Source organism: Micromys minutus, assembly GCF_963924665.1.
Source record: "Micromys minutus genome assembly, chromosome: 3".
In the NCBI taxonomy this organism is placed as follows: domain Eukaryota; kingdom Metazoa; phylum Chordata; class Mammalia; order Rodentia; family Muridae; genus Micromys; species Micromys minutus.
In genome coordinates, this window is record NC_137972.1 from 24,177,818 (window position 1) to 24,199,661 (window position 21,844).

Genomic DNA, 21,844 nt, shown 5'->3' on the forward strand with positions numbered 1-21,844 from the left:
TAGGACAGTGTGGGGTAGTGTTCCATACACATTTAATCCCAATAGTCAGAAGAGAGATCTCTGAGTTTGAGGCCAGCCTGGTCGACGGAGCCAGTTCCAGGACAGCTAGGACTACATTGAGAAACTCTGACTTGAAAAAAAATTTTTTGAAAAAAAAAATTTAAGTTTTTCCACTCACTCCCAGAATTATTGTGTAAATTCTTCTCTGGGCAGTGAACTTGTAAGTCTAATGACTCATGAAACTGAAACCTAAATAAAAATAACTTGAATTAGGGTACAGTCAGGAAATAAGAGGCTAGTGAGAGGCTCAGTTGCAGCCACTCTGGAGGTCACGTAGTAATGGGCATGTGTGGATAAAGTACGTGTGGAATCTTTATAAGTAAATTTCATGGGAGGAAATACAATAGCCTTTTCAAGGAGCTGAGCGTTGGGAGAAATAATAGGGTTATGATAGTAAACTGAGCAATTCAGATCAAAGATAAGTTTCGGAGATCCAATGTGCATCGATCACGGTGACAACAGTAAATGATATAGTGTATGTATGAATTTGTTTTAAAAGACCTTAAGTGCTCTTAGGAAACAAACACAAACGGCCACTGCCGTCAGTAACTGTGTTAAGTAATCTGTAATCCTTTCCTAGTATATATGCACATCAGATCATCATATTGGGTACCTTAAGTATCCAAATGTTTATTTGTTAATTCTACATCAACAAAGCCAAAAAGGGAAGACAAAACAGTAGACAGACAGCAGAACCACTTCATCCAATCAGTGACTAAAACCTCTGCAGCCAGACAGACATTCTGAGGGAGACACATGTGCTTTCTGTGTGTGCACTAAGGAATGTCTAGCACAGCATCTGGCATGGAGAAAAATGCTTGATGTATGATGCTTGAGGAGATGAAGGGATATGTGCAGAAGTGAGCTGATGCTCTCATAAATTAAAGGATCAGTTACCTACCTACCTAAAATTCTGCAGACTTCTCTTATACATAAAGAATTTACTAAGAAGCTGGGTGGTAGTGGTGCATGACTTTAATTCCAGCACTTGAGAAACAAAGGCAAGAAGATCTCTGTGATTTTAAGGCCAAACTTGTCAATACAATGAGTTCTGGAACCACCAGAGCTATATAGTGAGACATTGTCTCCAAAATCACAAACCTACAAAACACACAGAGAGATGGGGGAGGGGAGAAAACTGTCTAATTGTTGGGCTTGCTGTTACAATTCCAAGTCCGTGTCTGATCCCTAAGAGGACTAAATGAAGAACTTCCTAGCTATCTCTGTAATGATGGCTTCCTCTCCAATCACATCACATGTCTGTAGAGAATGCTTCATTTATAAGTAGAGCTGCCTCATCTCACAAACTAACCTATGATCACCATTACAAGGGGCGACACTCCAGCCCCATCCTTTAACATTTGGATGATAACTTAGCACAGCACAAAATTCCCTGTTGCCACTGGGTTCGTCTGAGTGCCAGGATCTGAAAGAGAAAAGGATGATGGTAACTATCACAATGATCCTTTGAAAGGGGACAGAGGCACTAGCAGGCTGAAAGCTGGGAGTGAACTTGTAGAAATCAAGGTCATGTGTCCCCAAGTCACTTCTCTGCTACTCATGCCATTTCTCCTCCACTTGAATCTCTGACATTTCCCTTGAAAACTGAGGCCACAGCAGGCAATTAGCACACCTTATTGTTTAAATTATTTTATTGGATATTATCTGTATTTACATTTTAAATGTTATCCCCTTCCTCCCCTTCCCATGTTCCTACTCCCCCTCCCCCTCTACTTGTCTCCAGAAGGTGCCCCCTCTCCCAATCATGCTTTCCACCTCAGTACCTCGGCATTCCCCTATACTAGGAAAACACACCCTCACTAGACCAAAGGTCTCTTCTCACGTTGTTGCCAGACAATGCTATTCTCTACTACATATGCAACTATAGTCATGGGTCTCTCAATGGTTGGTGTTTTCGTCCACAGGACTGGTGAAGGGTTTGATAATGTTCTTTTCATGAGATTGCAAACCCTTTCTTCTCCTTCAGTCCTTTCTCTAGCACCTTCATTAGGATCCCCATGATCAGTCTGAGGGTTAGCTGCAAGTATTCTCAACTATATCTATATGACTATTACATATTCACCAGCAAGCATCTCAAAGGCTTACCTTCATTTGGTAAGACCTACATCCTGTCTAAGGCTTTCTTATCTGATAAAAATATTTTACATTGGTACCATGAGCCAATTGTTTGATCCTTTTTTAAAATAGCATTTTATTTATTATTTGAAAAAGTAATACAATATATTTTTATCATTCTCTTTACCATCCCCAACTTCTTCCAGATCCTCCTCAAACTGCCTACCCACCCAATCTCACTTTCTTTCTCTCTCTTTAAAAACAAAAACAAAAACATGGGTCTATTTTGGCAACTACTCCTGAGCATAGGGCATGCCCTAGAGTGTGATTGATACACCCAGTAACACTCCATTGAAGAAGAATGATTTTCCTTCTTCCAGAAACTATCAATTGGGAATAGCTTCTTGGTTAGGGTGTGACTTTGTGCCCACTTCCCCTCCTCCAGGCTGGGATTTTGTCTTGAGCTTGTGCAGGTCCTATGCATGCTGCCTCAGACTCTGTGCTTCTGCCCTTTTAAGTGGAATGACTTAGAACCTGAGGGACTAATATACAGATTTCCTACTTATTATACGTTGAGCAAGGAATTTAATTTCTAATATTCTCAGTACCCTATCTTAAGATTTGGAACTACAGTTACTATCTCCATATATTTCACTCAGTAGACAGGAAGACCACGCTAATAGTACACTAAAAGGTAAATTTAAAATATATATATATATGCATATATATATATGCATATATGTGTGTGTGTGTGTGTGTGTGTGTGTGTGTGTGTGTGTGTGTGTATAAGCTTATCAGAACCAAGGATACTTTGCTTTTGAGAAATACCACCTTTTAATAATCAACTATGATTGTAGCATAAATTTTTATCAAGATATAAACAGTGAAAGAGCACAGACAAATTTACCTAAATCTGAGGGTACCCTGAATCAATTACTGAGATGCTTCAAATTCAATGTCCTTTTCTCTAAAAGAGGACATGGTAATGTCTCCCTCACAATATGTGATCAAATACATTAACAAGCCAGGCTATAGTGACACACACCTTTGATCCCAGCTCTTGGGAGACAGAGGTAGGAGGATCTCTGAGTTTGAGGCTATCCCATTCTACAGAGTGAGATCCAGGGCAGCCAGGGTTACACAGAGAAACCTTGTCTCAAAAAAAAATGCATGCATGCATACATACATACATACATACATACTTACATAAAAACAATAATAAAAGTATTGAGCCTAGTACAAAGCAACTAAAACAAGAGTAAGCTATTTCAGTCCTATAATCCAACACATTAAATTTCCCTTCATGACACAGGGTTCAGGATTCCTCAGCTCTAGACTTACGTGGCATTTTGATTGTACGGTGTCTGATCAACCCACTGCCATTTTCCAAGGCCCTCTGGATCTGACAGTCCCACATAATAAGCAGCACGAGGGTTCAGAGTATTGGTGATGAAATCCTAAAGGAAAAAAAAACTCAGCTTGGATTGAGTAGATTGGTGAGTGAGTTTGATTGATTGGTTGATTGATTGATTGATTGATGTTGTTGAGCTATTGGAAATTGATGTCTTACTGGGAGAGAGTTGGCTTTAAAGATGCAGCCCTCTGATAGGCCATCCATGTTCCCAAAGATGGCCCTACATTCATATACATACTGGTAACATGAAGTGGACTCCGTGGATTTAAAATAATAAAAGAGTACAATGTGTACTAAAAGTGTGTTCTTAAAGGTGGGAATAGAGGTTGGGCATAGGGTACAAGTTGGAAGGAAAGGAAGTTGTGGGGGCTTGATCAAATATTCTATACATCTATGTATCAAACAGTAAAATACCTTCTTCCTTGATTATTCTTTCAGTTATAGAAATGTGTGAAGATAACAAGGTGTTGGTGAAGATTTACAATGTAGAATGAGCAAATAAGAGCTGCTAGCATGTCAGTGGTTTTAAACATGTTCTTTAGATCTATATTAATATATGATGCATGTATATTTTTACAAGTATAGGATAATATTGCATCTGAGTTCTTTATGATTACACAAATATAAAAAGGACAGTATGTAAAATTTGTCACTTAAAGAGTCCCACTCACATTACATATGAAACAATCTCTATCCTCAACCCGAAAGAATTACTAGCTGAGCTTCACTTCCTTTCTTCACTAAGAGTTGGCATTCCTCAAAGCTGTGCCTGGGAGAAAAGTTGCAGACGTCATCTGTTTGTTTGTTTGTTTGTTTGTTTGTTTTTATAGCTTTAAAGATTCTTTAATCTCATTCCTGACTGGCTTTCCAGAACTTAAGTTTACTTCCTATTCAGCTTCATAAGCCATTCTGGTCAGCAGTTAATGGTGAAACATTTTCATATCAAAATCACAAACTGATATTTCAGGCAGAACATGTTATCTTTTAACCCTCATGGATTGAACCTTTATGATAGCACAATCCTGTAGGGTTGTTTAATTCCACTGAAGTGGAGCCAAGGTGTAGAAGGCAAATGCTAAAGCAACCATTTCTGTTCATCTGCTGCAAAGCCTTCTGCCACAGCACCAACACCCACATCAACATAACTCCCTCTTAGTAGAAACAGGCAGACAGTATGGCCGGCCCAGACCCCAGTCTCTCTCAAGATGCACCTGCTCTTCCTGGCTGTGGATCACCATCAGATGAGCACCCCTGAAGGAGCACTTCTCCTCACTCTCACTCCAGGATGCAGAGTCACTGGAAGTGAAGTAGCAGCGGGAACCAAATGGCTTCCAATTCTTTGGACAACAGCTCCAGACTTTGTCTTTATTGGAAGGAAGGAGATGTAAGTACAAAGCATGGTATTTAAATAATATACAAAAATTTACCAATATATACAAAAATCTACCAAGGGCTCAGAAGAAAGTAACTCATCATGTCAAGAGCCAGAAGGTTTTCAAACTTAAGAGAAAACCAAAGAATAATAGATAGCAAGAAGCAAGGTAAACATCTCTCCAAAGTAAACAAACACCCCTCCAAGATAAACACCTCTCCAAGATAGATAAACACCCCTCCTTCCAAGATAAATACCCTCTCTTCAAGATAAACAACCCTCCCTCCAAGATAAACACCCCTCCCTCCAAGATAAACACCCCTCCCTTCAAGATAAACACTCCTCCAAGACTCTGGGAACACCATGGAAGAGGGATTGGAAAGAATGTAAGGGCCAGAGGATGGGAAGGAGTGTTGACTTCTGGACATGACATGGCCGTTGCACATTAGAAATTTAGAGTGGTTGTGAACCACACAAGACTGAGCCCATTGCCTACCCTTTCTAGAGCTCAGCAGCTAAAGGTTGCAGAATGAGGAAGTCATGTTGCTCAGTGGTGTGGCCACTGGTATATTGCCCTTATCAAGTAATTAACCACCCCACCCCACCTTGCTGGGTGGCTCACAGAAAGAAAAACAGGAAAGTAAGAGAAAGAAAGTGGGATGGGGATTTGGAATGAAGAAGAATTTTGGTGAAAAACCACAGGAAATTAAAAGAAGCTAATGGGGAACATTGATCAAAGAACATTATATATGTATAAAATATAAAAGAATCTTTTTTAAACCAGAAAGATGACAATAACGTTAGAATTTTCTGAAAAAGCTTTAATGCATCCATGATAGAAGTTCTTCAGTGAGCATGATAACCTATGAGGGGTGCAATGGTAGCATGAATGTCTTGGTGGTAACCAACACCTCTCTAATTAGACTTAAGATCCACTCAACAAGGAAATCGTGCCTGGTACTAGAAATCTAACTATCCAGGGCTAGTATCGTCACAGATCTTGGAGAAGAGCCTACGACTATTATCTTATTAAGCCAGCATAATTCCTAACTACTTTCTAAATATTTATCCTTACACCCTCAGATAAATGTAGTCCCCCCCCCCCTTATCAAGAAAACTTCTCTATGCAACACAAACAGATCATGACAGAAAGCCCCAACCAATTGAAATTCGGAGTTGTGGAGCCCATTCCCAAGGGATACAGCTACAAAGCAACTCCAGCACCTCAGGCTCAGGGATCTTTTCAACAAGAGAGGGTGGAAAGAGTGTAAGGCTGAGAGGAGCAGTGAGTTTGCTATGAGATTGTGTCTCCTGGAAATGTCAGAAACAACACCTGTAAAGTCTCACCAGCATGAGCTGAGCATGGACAACAACAGAGGAGCTAACATGAATGGGGATGAGGCAGGGAGTCTACAAGGCCTCAACCTCACACAAAGAACTGTAGGCAACTAAGGAATACTAAGAGTGGGAGAAACATCTTCCGCAGGGAAGAGCACACCCACTGGTTCTCTCATACCAAATGGACAGCCCTGAAAACAAGTATACAATTAACATTATACATAATGAGCAGGTTGTACTTAAAGGAGAGCCTTTGGGAATATATATACATATATACAGATAGATTAAACAGATAATAGATAGATGGTATACATGTAACCATTACATCTGTAACAACAAAAATAATTTTTTAAAAAGAGGCCATTAATTTGAAAAGGCACAGAAGGATATATAGGAGGGTTTGGAGGGATGGAAATTATGTAATTGTATTATAGTCTCAAAAAAATTTTAAAAATAGCTTTAAGTGCTTCAATGGAAGATACAGACATCTTGGGGGGGGGGAAGAAGGCCAGAAAAGATGCAGATGTCAGTAAGAATCAAAATGGAATTTTTACTTAAATAATGCAATGGGTGCCCCTAATTCTGTAGATACTTGATCTAGCAGTGTTGGAGGATACTCAGGTAGGGGGAGCCACCTTCTCAGAGGTGGAGGAGGATGGGAGAAGGAACCTTAGGAGGGGTGGCTTGGGAGGGGCAGTATATGGGATATAAATACATAAATAAATGTTTTAAAGATCTGTATTTAAAAATGCAATAACCTTTTCCATCTACAACAGATGGCACAGAATGGAGAGGACAAATAAATCAATGAGTTGTCAAATAAAATAATTTTTAAAATGCCAACAAAAATAAAATACACCAATAAAAAGAACCACACCCTCCTATCATGACCTCATATGTGTATATAGCAGATATCACAGGACCAAGATATGAGACGTGTAAACTGACAATTGGAAAAGAGAAATGAGACTCTCTGAGGCAGAGAAAAACAGGAAGAATGTAAAAGGGCATTTCCCAACAAGCTAAAAATAATTCATAAGCCAATACGTAAGATAAAACAGGAAAAAAATCTTAGAACTCATGAATACACTTCTAAATAACTGTATATAAAACATCAAGGTAAATTTTTAAAACCTCTTTAACTGGGATGGGGATATAGCTCAGTTAGGGCACTCACCTAATGAGCCAGAAGCCCTGAATTCCATGCACAGCACATCATAAAACCAAATGTGATCATGAACACTTGTAATCATGGCACTAGGGAGGTGGAGGCAGGAGGATCCAAAGTTTAATGCCAGCTTCAGCTACATAGTATGTTTGAGACCAGCCTAGGCTGCATGGGACTCTATCTCAAAAATGAAAATATGGGATGTCAAAACTTGTAATACACTGTTCTTTAATAAAAGGATCCACAGGGCTACACAGGGTAATAGCTGAGAGGGGGTTGAGAACAGAGTCTATCCATCCTGAGTCTAGGAAAGAGCCTTTTTAAATCCCAGAAGGAAGGAAACAAATTGTCAAAAGTGAAATGTCAAAGGGGCAGAAGGAACAACAAGATGTGTATCGAATTTATACAAAATAAATGTCCTCAGGTACCTGTAGATACCACTAAGTAAGGTACTGGGTAGAAAAGACGAATCTCATATGCGTGAGAATTGAAAACATTGTGTTGCTGGGTCTAATGGCTAAAAATCCACTTCTTAGTATGCTGTCCTGGAAATGTTGTGTAGGGTGCTTACACTCAATATCTGACAAATAGATTCCAGACACATTAAGTTTTACCTTCCACAGACGAGTGGTTTTTTATACAATTCAATTTTACATGATTCAGCTGTCTTAGAGTATTTTTTTCTTCAAGAAGATCAGAATACATTTGAAACAAAACTGGGGGGAAAAAAGAATAAAAAATACTCATTTTCCTGGTAACATTATAATTTTACTCTTTACTAATTTCTTCTCCCTGCCACCCCCACCTGCCCCAGCTTTTTGTTTGTTTGTTTGTTTATGGCAGTGTCTAGCTGTGTGGCTCAGACTAGTCTCACAAATTTCCTGCTTCCCCGTCCAGAGAACCAGGATGCATGAGCCCTCACACCTGGTTCTTAGTCAAAGAAGCAAGACTGTCACGTTAATCCCAATTTAAAACTCAGTCATAGATACAAATTGGGCAGATAGGGAACTGGGGGAGGGGTGCATCTGGGAGGAATTGGGGGAAAGAGTGTGGGTGAATATGATCCAAATACATTGTATGAAGTCCTCAATTAACAGAATATATTTTAAAAATAAAAAAGGAAATACATGTGTCTGTGATTTGTGAACACATTTTGAACACGTTTGTTTTACATTGTTTGTTTTTTCACTAACTAATGTATCCCTTTAGAACTGGGGGCTTTTCTCTTTCCCATTATGTCCTATGTACTCCTTGACCCACCACATCCTGGCTTTTTTCTTCTATTTCACTGAAACCATCTTTACAGGATGGTTCCTACCTATAATCCAAAACCTGAGGAGGTGGAGACAGGAGGATTGCCAAATCCAGGCCACCTTGGACTATGTAACATGTTCAAATCCAGTCTGAGCTATGAAGTGTCACGGAAATAGATTATCAATAGCATCCAGGGCACTTACTGCCTGCCTTGCTCTTGGACTTGAGCAGTTTCTTCCTTCTCAGCTCACAGGACACTGCTGTTTGGCCTCACCTTCTTACTGTCCTTCATGATCTCCTCTCCCTCCACCCACCCCTTTAGAAATGCAACACTCCTCCCCCGCCCCAGTCACTATTCTTCCTTCTCATACTAAACCCTTTTTCCAAGTGATGGGCAAGTTGCCATGGCTTCACCTGCCGCCTGAATGTGAAGGACTGGAAAGCCTCCGATCTTCCCTCCTGACATGCAGATAAGTATGTGCTCACTGAGCATGACAGTGAGGATAGACTCTACGCACTAAACCCCAAATCAGTATCTGCTATTTTCACCCTGTTCTGTCCACCTTCATGAATGCCTCCATCACAGCCAAGCCTGCCAAGTCCGGGTGTTGGAGTGGCTTCACTTCCCAGGTTCCTTCAGCCCCGGATCTTGATGTTCATCAAGCCCCTTCCTCCTGGGCTCTATCTCCTTTACCACCCTTCACAGACACTACCCTTGGGTGAGCCTCTGCTGGGTGTTGGGTTTGCTTTCTAGCTTTTCTCTTGACCTCGAGTTTATTCGGTTGACAAGCCAGTCTGACAACACACTTCTTCAGGTCTAATTTGACTGTTTCAATTTCCTGCCTAAAATTCGTCAATGGTTCCACCTGACTGTGACACACGATAAAAATTCTAACAATTTGTAACAGCCCTATATCCATGCTTCATCTTGCCATTCACCCATTCAAACAGAACTCTGGCTAGTTCCAAGTTGAGACTTTGAGAGGCATGACGGACTCCATCTCGTGCTCTGAGTTGTTCAATGAACAAAGGTGGGCTATCCTGATGAATGAGAGAATTGTGGCCATATTGCTCCTGCTATTCCACGTGACGGCCTCTCTTCCTTGAGAGCTATGCTGCATGTGGCTGAGCACAGGCATATGGATGGCTGAGCTCCAAGGGCTTCAGGATCCTCCTAGCTGATATCAATATAATCTGCCAAGCCACAGAAGCATGAAACAAGCAAACAGCAGTCTTAACCAATACAACTTCCGAGATGATTGTTAAGAAGCAAAAGATGCTTGCAAAAAAAAAAAAGAAAAAAATGTCTAGCGGAAAAATGCCAACCCTTTTTTGTTTTGAGGGCAGAGTCTTACAACATAGCCAGGCTGGTCTTGAACATGCTATGTAGCCAAGGCTGGCCTGGAATTTGCAAACCTCCTGCCTCAGTTTCCCAAGTGCTAAGATGATAGACATGCAACACCATGCCCAGCCCAGACCTTTTTTTTTTAATGCTAACACAGCACTTTTTCCATCCTGAGTCCTATTTGTATCCACCGCCTATGACCTCATTGCCTCTTCACTTGGCGTTGTATATTCCAGACGAGCTATCTTACTCTTTCTCATACCTATCCAGCTCTTCTACTTCTGGGACACCGCTGGCCCACACAGGTCTAGGTATCACCTCCTCCAACGCAGCCCCCTGTGTTCACACCTACCTGCACATCACTTCCTATACAATCTTGCAGATGTCCACTCTCTAAAAAACAGGGTTATTGTTCTCTCTAGGCCCTCTCACACACTGTCCAGCACACAGATGAATATTACTAATTATTGAAGAGAAAGATAAGACAAGTTGCCACCATCTAGCCCTAAGCTGGCCTAAAACTACAGAGTTCGACCTGTTTCTGACTCCTGGGTACTGAGATTAAATTAAAAGTATGTGCCACCGTGCCTGGACTTACCTTTAAATTTTGTAATAAATTCTGAGAGCTAACCTTACATAGAAATTTGTTAAATTTGATTAGATCTCACATAGTCTGGAGCAGAAATGAAATAATTAGAAGTGCTGTCCCAGAAATAGCCTGGTCCATGTCTTCTCATTCCCTCCTTATTCCAAAAATGAACATCTGTGCGTCCAATGGGGCTAGCTTCTAAATGCTGCCAAGGAGACACAGCTTCATCCTCAGTACTAGAAGCCAGTGTAGATGCCCCAGTATGTCACTTTGTGACTCCAACAAATACACACACGCTTCTCTAGTGAGAATGAATGACTTCTACAGAAAAGTCATTCTGTAATTAATTTTAAAATCCCACCCTGATAATTACATAGTTCTAATGGATGTCTTTCTTTGTAAGAGACAGACATTGCTACGTACTCCATTGACATACTTACTGATCAGAACAACAGAGAATAAGATTGCCAACAGCAGAAAAAATATCAACAAGGCAAGAATCAGCGTGGGAAAGCCAGGATTATTACTTTTGTGAATGGTGGTCTTCTTTGGGAGAGCTAAAGGAAACATATAAAGTAAATCAGTAATGAATTCTACCATTTTATCTTCCTCATCTTCTCCCTTTTCTAACATAATACATTAATAGTGCAGAGTCTTGTACTGTACTCAGTGTTCTACTTACTTGATGATATATCACAACTTGAAGAAATTAGCTTGTATTTTGGGGGATAATTTCATCTTGAAGGAAAGTTTGAGTGTCCCTTTTTCCACCCATCCTGGGGACAGGAAGCAGAACCTCACACTAGCTGAATGCAAACTCTGTTCCTAAAGTTACAAGGGTCTGTACTATTTCTGAGAGAATTTTCTTTTATTTTGTTTTATTTAAATATTTGGATATTTTAGCCAATAAGCTTGAGGACTCTTATGGAAGAATAGGAGGGAGAATTGTGAGCCCCAAAAGGAATAAGAACTCCACAGGAAGCCCAACAGAGTTAACTAACCTGGACCCTTGGGGCTCTCAGAATCTGAAACACCAACCCAAGAACATACACGGGCTGAACCTAGGCCTCCCTGCACATATGTAGCAGATGGGCAGCTTAGCCTTCATGTGGTCCTGAACAAATGGAGCAGGGCTGTTCCAAAGCTGATGCCGAATGTGGCATGTGTTCTTCTTGCTGGGCTGACTTGTATGGCCTCAGTGAGAAAGGAAGCTCTTATCCTCACAGAGACTTGACATGCCAAGATGGGACAGAGGATACCTAGGGGTTCCCACCCACATAAAGAAGAAGTGAAGGGGTATAGGGGAAGGATTGTGGGAGGGAGTGACTGGGAGGTGGATAGTGAGCAGGATGTGAAGTGAAAAAGTAAAAAAACTAAAATAAAACAGGATAGGAGAGAAATAGTGATGTTCATTGGATAAACTTGAAGGCACAACTTTCTATCACTGACAGTGACTAATATTGATATTTGAGAGACATGTTTGTGTGACTGGGTGTGTGTGTGTCCTTTTATGAAGTTTTAAGCTGTACACACATGAATGTATATTTCCATGTATGTAAGTTTTAAGCTGTACAATATTTCCCTGTATGGCTGACATATCACAATCACTTATTCCAGCTCTGTTATTTATAAGGATATTATTCTGTCACCATATTTCCTTCTTTAATATATCTTATTATGGCTACATAGTACTTTGTTGTGTATTGAAATAGTCTCCCAAACTGCCTTCAGTATTACTGAGAAGCGTGCAAAAACAGCCAAGTCTGTATAAGCGTACTTCACATGTTTAGGTCATCTTTTTAGCTATCTCTTCATTTAAAAATATTTTCTGGGTTGACGGGAACTGAGGGGAGAAGAAGAATAAAAAAGAGGGAGAAACAACAAGAGGGTGGGGGGAGGGGGAGGCAGATGTCACAGCTGCTTCCACACTTGGTGAATTTAGCTGTGTGTGTGTGTGTGTGTGTGTGTGTGTGTGTGTATGCATATGTGTGTGCATGTATGTGTGTATGCATTTATGTGTATGTGTGTATGCATATCTGTGTGTGTGTGTGTGTGTGTGTGTGTGTGTGTGTGTGAAATAGATGTGTCATGAAAGCAGAAGGGAGGAATATTTCAGAAAAGGAAAAGGTCTAGAGAGTAGGATAAGAGGATGGGGTGGGGTTAGAGATATGCACATGGGATAAAGGTGTTTGTATACAATGCCATACTGAATCAAATGGTTGGTCTACACGTTAGCTAAAAAAAATTGTTTAAAAAAAATAAAATTCTCTCATGAACAGTACAAACCCTTGAATCCCGAGTAATAGAGTTTGCATTCAACAAGTGTGAGGTCCTGCTTCCTGTCCCCAGGAGGGGTGGAGAAACGGACACTCAAACCCCCCTTCAAGATAAAATGACATGTTCCCCAAATGCAAACTAATATCTTAAAGTATGACATGCTGCTAAATAAACAGAAAACCAAGTAATAGATAACATAAAGTATGCAGTAGAACTCTGACTTTCTCCAAGGACAGCATCCTAAACTCATTTCTTTGCCCAGTACAAGGCAACAAGTCTTTCAAAGCAACAAGCCCTTCAAAGCTATTTTGCAGACAATCCAACCTGTCTCCTGTCTCAGACTACAGCCTCTCAGACAGCCAATACCAACATTCCCAGGCCTTGCTCGTAAACACCTTCTTTCACCTCACTGTTAGCTTAGCCCGCCAACAAATGAGATTGTATTGTTCTGGAGGTGAGGGGAGGTTTACCTGAAGTTGAGTCTGAGACGGTGCTTGAGGAAACAGGTTGATTTTTGAAGCTCACTTCCGTATAAATGTTTGGTAACGCCATGTTGAGGAGAGTCCTGCTTTCTTCAGAAAGCCTGTGTCAGTCTTAATATATTTTATATAAACAAGAAGTAAGTATGGTGAGGATTAATCCAGCATCAAGAAGATCAGAGGCACTAAATGGGCATGTACCTCTGAGTAGGGCATGAAAATATAAAACCACAGGGTGGAACTCTCTGGACCTCAGAGGTCCGATTCCCACAACCAGAAGAAAAAGAAAAGAAAAGAATGGCAAGCTTCAAACGAATTCGGTATGGATATGCAAATGCTGTGAAAAGTGGCCTGAACAGGGAGCGGAAGAAATAGGAAGGGAAGGAAAAAGAGGAACCAGGCATTAAAGAAGTCTGCTCTGAAACCCGTGCTCTCAACACTCCGCAACAGAGTTCAGGCACTTGCACACGCAAATGCGATTTCTGCAGCCAACATTCACTTTAGCCAAACTAGTTCTGAGCATCACATTCTAAAAGGCTCCTAAACCTTGGCACCTTCCTGGCTCTATAGAAATGTACCACCTAAATCTCTTGGGCTCCCGAAGCCTGCGATCTGTCTTCTTTGGGAGTGTAGACCTAAAATCCAAGCCGAAGCCCTGGGATGGTTCTAGACATTCTCTTCTGCTATATCAAGTACCCGTCTCTTCTGGTGGATCTTCTGCTTTCTCCAGATTATTCCTTGGGACATTGTTCATAACTTCTGTTGGTTTCGCTGTGTCTCTGTTCAGTTTCTGCATCCATGATCTGTCCATTGATGAGAGTGGGGTGTTGAAGTCCCCCACCATTATTGTGTGTTGTAATAAATGCTCTGAGCTTTAGTAGTGTTTCTTTTATGAATGTGGGTGCCCTTGTATTTGGCGCACAGTTGTTCAGGATTGAGAGTTCATCTTGATAGATTTTTTTTTTCCCATTGGTGAGTAAAAGGTGTCCTTTCTTGTCTTTTTTGTTGACTTTTGCTTGAAATCTATTTTATTCAATATTAGGATGGCTACTGCAACTTGTTTCTTGGGACAATTTGCTTGGAAGTTTTTTCCCAACCTTTTATTCTGAAGTATTGCCTGTCTTTGTTGCTGAGATGAGTTTCCTGTATGCAGCAAAATGCTGGATCCTGTTTACCTATCCAGTCTGATAGTCTATGTCTTTTTATTGGAGAATTGAGTCCATTGATGTTAAGGGATATGAAAGAATAGTGATGATTGTTCCCTGCTATTTTTGTTGTTGGGGATAGAGTTTTGTTTGTGTGCTTTTCTTTTTTGGTGTTTGTCGAAAGAGGATTCGTTTCTTGATTTTCCTAGGGTGAAGTTTTCCTCTTTTTGGCAGAGTTTTCTATAATTTTTTTTGTAGGGCTGGATTTGTGAACAGATATTGTGTAAATTTGTTTTTGTCCTGAAATATCTTGGAACACAAGTTCCAACCCATAGGAACCTTAGGGTCTCTATGATGTCATTCCAGGACCTTCTACCTTTCACAGTCTCTGTTGAAAAGTCTGATGTAATGATGATCAGTCTGTCTTTTTATGTCACCTGTCCTTTTTCTGTTACTGATTTTAGTATTCTTTTTTTGTTTGTTTGTTTGTTTGTTTGTTTTTAGCATTTGTTTTCTTGACTATTATGTGTCAGGAAGAATTTTTTTCATTCCAGTCTATTTGGGTTTCTGTAGGCTTCTTGTATGTTCATAGTCATTTCTTTTTTTAGGTTATGGAAGTTTTCTTCTATAATTTTGTTGAAGATATTCACTGGGCCTTTCCATTGGGAGTTATCACTTTCTTCTACCCCATTATTCTTTGGTTTGGTCTTCTCATTGTGTTCTGGATTTCCTAAATTTTTTGGGTTAGAATTTTTTATTTTTGCATTTCTCTCACTGTTGTGTCAATGATTTCTATGGTATCTTTTGCTCCTGAGATTCACTCCTCCATCTCTTGTATTCTTTTGGTGATCTATGACTCTGGATGTCTTTCCTAGGTTTTCTAACTTCAGGGTTTTCTCCTTTTATGATTTCTTCATTGTTTCTGTTTCTGTTTTCAGTTCCTTCACCTGTGTGTTTGTGCTTTTCTGTAGCTCTTTAAGTGATCTTTGTCATTTCTGTGTTTTCCCTTTAAGGGTTTCAACTTGTTTCAGCATATGTTCTCCTGGCTCTCCTATATTTCTTTAAGTGTGTTATTTATGCACTTCTCAAAGATCTCCATCATCATCATGAAGTATGATTTTAAGTCTAAATCTTGTTTTTCTGGTGAGTTGGGATATCCCCTATTTGCCGAGGTGGGAGAACTGGTTTCTGATGTTTCCAGGTTGTCTTGGTTTCTGTTCCTTAGAGTCTTGTGCTTGCCTCTTTTCATCTTGTTATAGGTGATGCTAGGTAATCTTGTTGTCTCTTGCTGGTGCTTTTCTCTCTTGTGGGTCTGTGGGCCTGTGGTCTTCAGAGGAAGATTTTTTCCTGGGTGTTCATTTCTCTTGGTAGGCTGTGAGTTCAGATGGTAGGGCCCAGTACTAATGCAGCTAGGCTAGGTCTGGCCTTGGGCTAGAAGTGTGGGCGCCCAGGCAAATCAGCAGCCTGCACTTCAGGAGTTCAGGGTGGCTTCTCCCAGGGCAGACAGTACACAGAATAAGTTGACTCACCTTTCCACTTAGGATGGAGGGCGCTCCTGCAGCTTTTCTGAGTTCCCAGTGATCTGTGGGCAGGTGGATTGCCGGTCTTGATCGATTAGTTATTTATATGAACTGAAGTCACTTGTTTTTAGGGTATCTGTTGATAATCTCTCCCAAGAAATTACTGCAAGCTTTTTTCCAGTGTTCATCTTGTGCCCATAAGGAGACAATTTCTGCATTAGTAAAAGGTACCACTTTTTACTGAAAAAGAATTTCAGCAGGATCCATTTTGACTAATTGGCGAAGTTGCATTTTACCTCTTAGTAAATGTGGGTTTTCAGTTTTTTACTCTGTTTATGTGCTAAAAATATTCATTCTAAGATATAGTCTTCCCTCTGCATAAGAATTCTTATAGGAGCATGGGTAGAAGGTAAAATGACTAAGATGCAGGCCATTTTTGGATCAATACAATTTAGATGCACGTCCTGCAATTTCCTTTCTACCAAAGCTAACTCTTTCTCAGCCTCAGCCGATCGTTTCTTTGAGCTATTTAAAACTTTATCACCTCACAAAGTTTAAAATGAATTTCTTAGCTCTTGAGTGGCCAAGCCAATCACAGGCCTCAGCCAGTTAATATCTCTCAGTAGTTTCTGAAAATTATTAAGAGTCCTTAATTGTTTTTTTTTTTTTTTTCTGATTTGCACCATTTGTGACCTAACCTTTTGCAGACTCATTTGATACCCTAGATAATTAATAGAATCCCTCTTAGTCTTTTTTCAGGGGCAATCTGCAATTCCCAACAAGGCGAGATTTTTTTTTTTACTTCATCAAGCATTCTTTTTAGGATATTTATATCTGAATCAGCCAATAATATATCATCCATATAATAATAAATAATAGATTGGGGAAGTTGTGAATCATTTCTAATGACTGTTGTACACAATATTGACACAAGGTAGGGCTATTTAACATTCCTTGTGGCAGAACGTTCCATTGATATCTTTTTGCTGGATGATCTCTATTGAAGTTAGGTATTGAAAAAGCAAACCTTTCTCTATCGCATTCACGTAAAGGAATTGTGAAAAAACAATCTTACAGGGCAATCACTATGATAGGCAATTCTTTAGGTAACAAGGAAGGCAGTGGAATCCCAGGCTGCAGGGAACCCATTGGTTGAATAATCTTATTAAACGCTCTGAGATTTGTCAACACCCTCCATTTGCCTGATTATTTTTTAATGACAAATATTGCAGAATTCCAAGGGCTGTTAGACTCTTATATGCTGAGGCTCCAGTTGCTTCTGGACTAGCTGTTCTAATTCCTGTAATTTTTCTTTTGCCATAGACCGCTGATTAATCCAAATAAGTTGGTCAGTCAACCACCTTAGTGGCAAGGCTGTTGGTGTCTTACCAGCTCCTTGGGTTAGAGCTAAATTTTCATCCTCTGTTGTATCTTGTTTATGTACAGCTTGGACAGTCTGTAACTGCCTTTGATAACATTCCCTGACTAGTTGGTAGAGCACAGGATGTTTAATCCCAAGGTCATAAATTTGTGCCCCACATTGGGCACCAATTTGTTGCAATATCCTGTTCAACCAAATAAACCCATTCAGTGAAAACACAATTCAGTAATTAGGAACACAAGCTGCGCAACTATATTGGCCAGATTTACCACTACACTCTTTATTCCCCTCCTATGAGATCCCTTGTAAGTTGGAAATAAAAACTTCAGTAAGTCAAGTCAAAAGCTCAATGGAAAGACTCTAGTAAAACAGAACACAATAAGTCAGGGCTGAAAGACATAACAAAGGAATTAGTATATTCAGCCAATATTTTTCCTTAAATAATTTATTTGCTCACTTTACATCCTGATTGCACCCCCTACCTCCTCTCCTCTCAGTCCTACCTTTATACTCCTAATTCCCCCTCCCCTTCTCCTAGAAGAAAAAGATGCACCCCACGGGTTCAATCCCCTACCCTACTCCCAATCCCCAGCACATCAAGTTGAGGTAGGAGTGGGAGCATCTTCACAGAAGCAATGGGATGGGGAGTGGGAATGGGAGAATCATTTCTCCCATTCTCCCTGTCTTGTTCCAGCTTTCCACTCAGGCAGAAACACACTGTTCAATGAAGGCTACCCTGGCCATCAAAATTATAGTCCTCAACTCCATTGGAGACTCTCTACTCAACCATAAGCCCTTCCAGCCAGAAGACCAGAGAGAAAACAAAAACTAAAGGGGGGGAACATACATTCAACAAAGATAATCCCAGAAATCAGCACCTGGACCTATAATCACCCCAAACCTAGAAGCCAATCAACAATAAAAATACATCACCACCATAGCCTAGCTATCCTACTACATACAACAAGCCCCAAATATTCCAACATAGCTGAAGCACAAAAACACACCTCACCAACAAAGATAGACATTACCTCAAGGTAAAAGATTGGGAAAAGATTTTCCAAACAAATGAACCCAAGAAGCAAAATGGAGAAGCCACTCTAACATCTAATAAAATAGACTTTCAACCAAAATTAATCAAAAGAGATGGGGAAAAACACTTCATACTCATTAAAACAAAAATTTACCAAAATGACATCTCAATTCTGCCCAAATGCAAGGGTGCCTACATTAGTTTTTTGTTTTGTTTTGTTTTTTAAATCAGTAAAGCTTAAATTGCACATCAAACCCATACATTAATAGTAGTGGGAGATTTCTACACCCTACTCTCACTAATGAACAGGTCATTCAGACAGAAACTAAACAGAGAAATAATGAAACTAACTGAGGCTATGAATCAAATGGACCTAATAGATAGCTACAGAACATTCCACCCAACGACAAAAGAATATACCTTCTTCTCAGCATCTCATGAGAATGTCTTAAAAATTGACCATATAGTTAGTCACAAAGCAAGCCTCAAAAGATAGATGAAAATGGAAATAACCCCTGGCATCTTATCAGACCACCATGGATTAAAGCTAGACTTCAACAACAGTAACAACAGAAAGCCTACAATCTCATAGACCCTGAAAAACTCTCTATTGAATGGCCACTTGGTCAAGGAACAAAGTAAAAAAATTAAAGACATACCAGAATTTAGTGACAATGAATGTACAACATACCCAGACTTGTGGTAGTGCTAAGAGGAAAGTTCATAGCACTAGGTGCCTACATAAAGAAACTAGTGAGATTTCATACTAATGACTTAACAGCACTCCTAAAAGCTCTAGAAAAAAAAGAAGAAGAAAGGATACCTAAGAGCTGAGAGTTAAAAATAGCTAGCTTTAAATGCACTGGTACAGGACACAACTTCCTGAACAGAAAAATGAATAGTGCAGACACTAAGATCAACAACTAATCAATGGAACCATAAAACTGAAATTTTTCTGTAAGGCAAAGGACACCATCAACAGGCCAAAATGGCAGTTTGCAGAATGAGAAAAGATTTTCACTAACTCCACATCTGATAATGGGCTAATACCCAAACTGTATTTTAAAAAAACTCAAGAAACTAGGCATCAATAAGCCAAACAACCCAATTAAAACATGGGTTAAAATAGAAAATTATCAACAGAGGAATCTCTCATAACTGACACTTAAATAAATTTTCAACACTCTTAACCATCAGGGAAATGTAAATCAAAACTACTTTGAGATTCCATCTTATAACTGTCAGAATGGCTAAGATCAAAGACATGGGTGACAGTTCATACTGGTGAGGATGTGGAACAAGGGTAACTATGCTCTATTGCTAGTGGGAATACAAACTTGTATAGCCACTATGAAAATCAATATGGCAGTTCCTTAGAAAATTAGGAAGTGATCTACCTCAAGATTCAGCAATATAACTCTGGGGCATATACTCCATCCAACCACAAGGACACTAACCCATCTATGTTCATAGCAGCTTTATTCGTAATAGCCAGAAATTGGAAACAACCTAGATGTCACTCAACTGAAGAATGGATTTTTTTAATGTGGTTCATTTACACAATAGAGTATTACTCAGTTATTTTATTTAAGACAATATGAAAATTTCAGGTAAATGAAGTGAACTAGAAAAAAAATCATCCTGAATGGGTAACCCAGACCCACAAAAACAAACATGGTATGTACTGACTTATGGATATTAGCTATTAATTGAAAAATAATCATGCTACAACCCACAGACCCAGAGAGGCTGAATAACAAAGAGGGCTCAAGAAGGAACACTTAGCTTTCTATGGAAAGGGGAAATAGATTTGCAAGTGGGCCAGGGATATCAGGAATAGGAACATAAGAGAAGCAGGAGAGTGGAAGAGGGGTGGAGGAAAAGACAACTGGAATTGGGGGAGGGGACATTTGGAAGGTGATGTGAAAATCTAATGCAGTGAAAACTCACTATAATCTATGAGAGTGAACGTAGCAAAGACTCCTAGTGAAGGCTGATAGGGAACCTGAATGAGCCATTTTTTATAAATTTTCTATAACCAGGCATGACTTCCAGTAGTGGGCCTAAGACATCAACCCAACCACAAAACCTTCAAACTATACTCTCTTCTACCTGTAAGATATGCTGGAATAATATTGGCACAGAACTTTTGGAAGTGGCCAAACAATGACTGGTCCAAGCAGTAAGTTCACTAAGGATGCGGTTCCTTGAAGGCATTTGGGGCTGATTCAAAAACTGCTTTATATGAAACAGTGGTGGGCGGTCCCCCAAGCCCATTCGTGGAAACAATTGCTGGCATGCAAACACTTGTGTCAATCAGAGCTAGCAGGAGCAGCTTAGCCTAGTGGTAACACCAGCCCTAGCCCTTCTCTCCCTTAACTATATAATTGCCCACTCACTGTCACAGCCTCCAGTCTTTCATCTTCCTCACAAGTCTTAAACATCTTGTCCTAAACGTATTGATTAAATATCTTTGGTGTTCTGCCAAGAACCAACCACTTTCGGGATTTAAAATAAGTATATGTATCATGCAGAATGTAGCAAAAATCTATCACATTGAGTCTAGAGATACAGATCAGCTGGTAGAGCATTTCCATAACATGCACAAGGACTGACTGAGTTTGATCCCAACACTACATAGATTGGGTGGTCTAGTATACACATCCAATCCCATTATACAGAAGGCAGAAGCAAATGGATCAATGTCAGCCTTGACTACCCAGTTCTGGATTATCTTCATATACATGAGACACTGTCTCAAAATTAATGAAAATGAAACCCCTTTTAAATGTGTGTGTGTGTGTGTGTGTGTGTGTGTGTGTGTGTGTGTGCACGTGCATGCATGAACATGTATGCCAGAAGATGGAGTCAGTTGTCCTGGAACTGAAGTCCCAAATGGTGAACTACCATGTTGGGTATTGGGAAGTGAACCCTGGTAGTGGGCAAGATCAATAAGTACTCTTAAACACTAAACCATCTCTCTAGCCCCAAATTATTTTACTTTTTACGTATCAGTTTTTTAAAGGTTTATTTATTTAATATATATGAGACATTCATTGTACATTGTAGCTGTCTTCAGACACACTAGAAGAGGGCTTCTGATGCCATTACAGTGGCTGTGAGCCACCATGTGGTTGCTGGGAATTGAACTCAGGTCCTCTGGAAGAGCAGTCAGTGCTCTTAACCACTGAGCCATCTCTCCAGCCCATACATATCAATTTTATCTTGGAAAATACATGCCTTAAATGTCTTCACTTAGTTACATGTGGAACCTAAAAAAAAATTTAGTATTTTTTTTATCAAAAATGTAGAAGGGGCTAGAGAGGTGGTTCCACGATTAAGATCACAGGCTGTTCTTCCAGAGGATCCAGGTTTAATTTCCGGCAACCATAT

The 21,844-nt window shown here is 39.9% G+C and overlaps 1 protein-coding gene across 1 annotated transcript; it reads right to left on the reverse strand.

The window, feature by feature from the left end:
* Positions 1–1,163: 1,163 nt before the first annotated feature.
* On the reverse strand, positions 1,164–13,445 carry LOC308418853 (C-type lectin domain family 4 member A-like; the record flags this gene model as incomplete). The annotated part of the gene is made up of 6 exons (XM_080914410.1): positions 1,164–1,486; positions 3,478–3,593; positions 4,762–4,913; positions 8,043–8,144; positions 11,057–11,173; positions 13,364–13,445. The coding sequence occupies 6 exons, from the start codon at positions 13,443–13,445 to the stop codon at positions 1,339–1,341; spliced, it is 717 nt and encodes a 238-aa protein (XP_080770536.1). The 3' UTR covers positions 1,164–1,338.
* Positions 13,446–21,844: the final 8,399 nt, after the last annotated feature.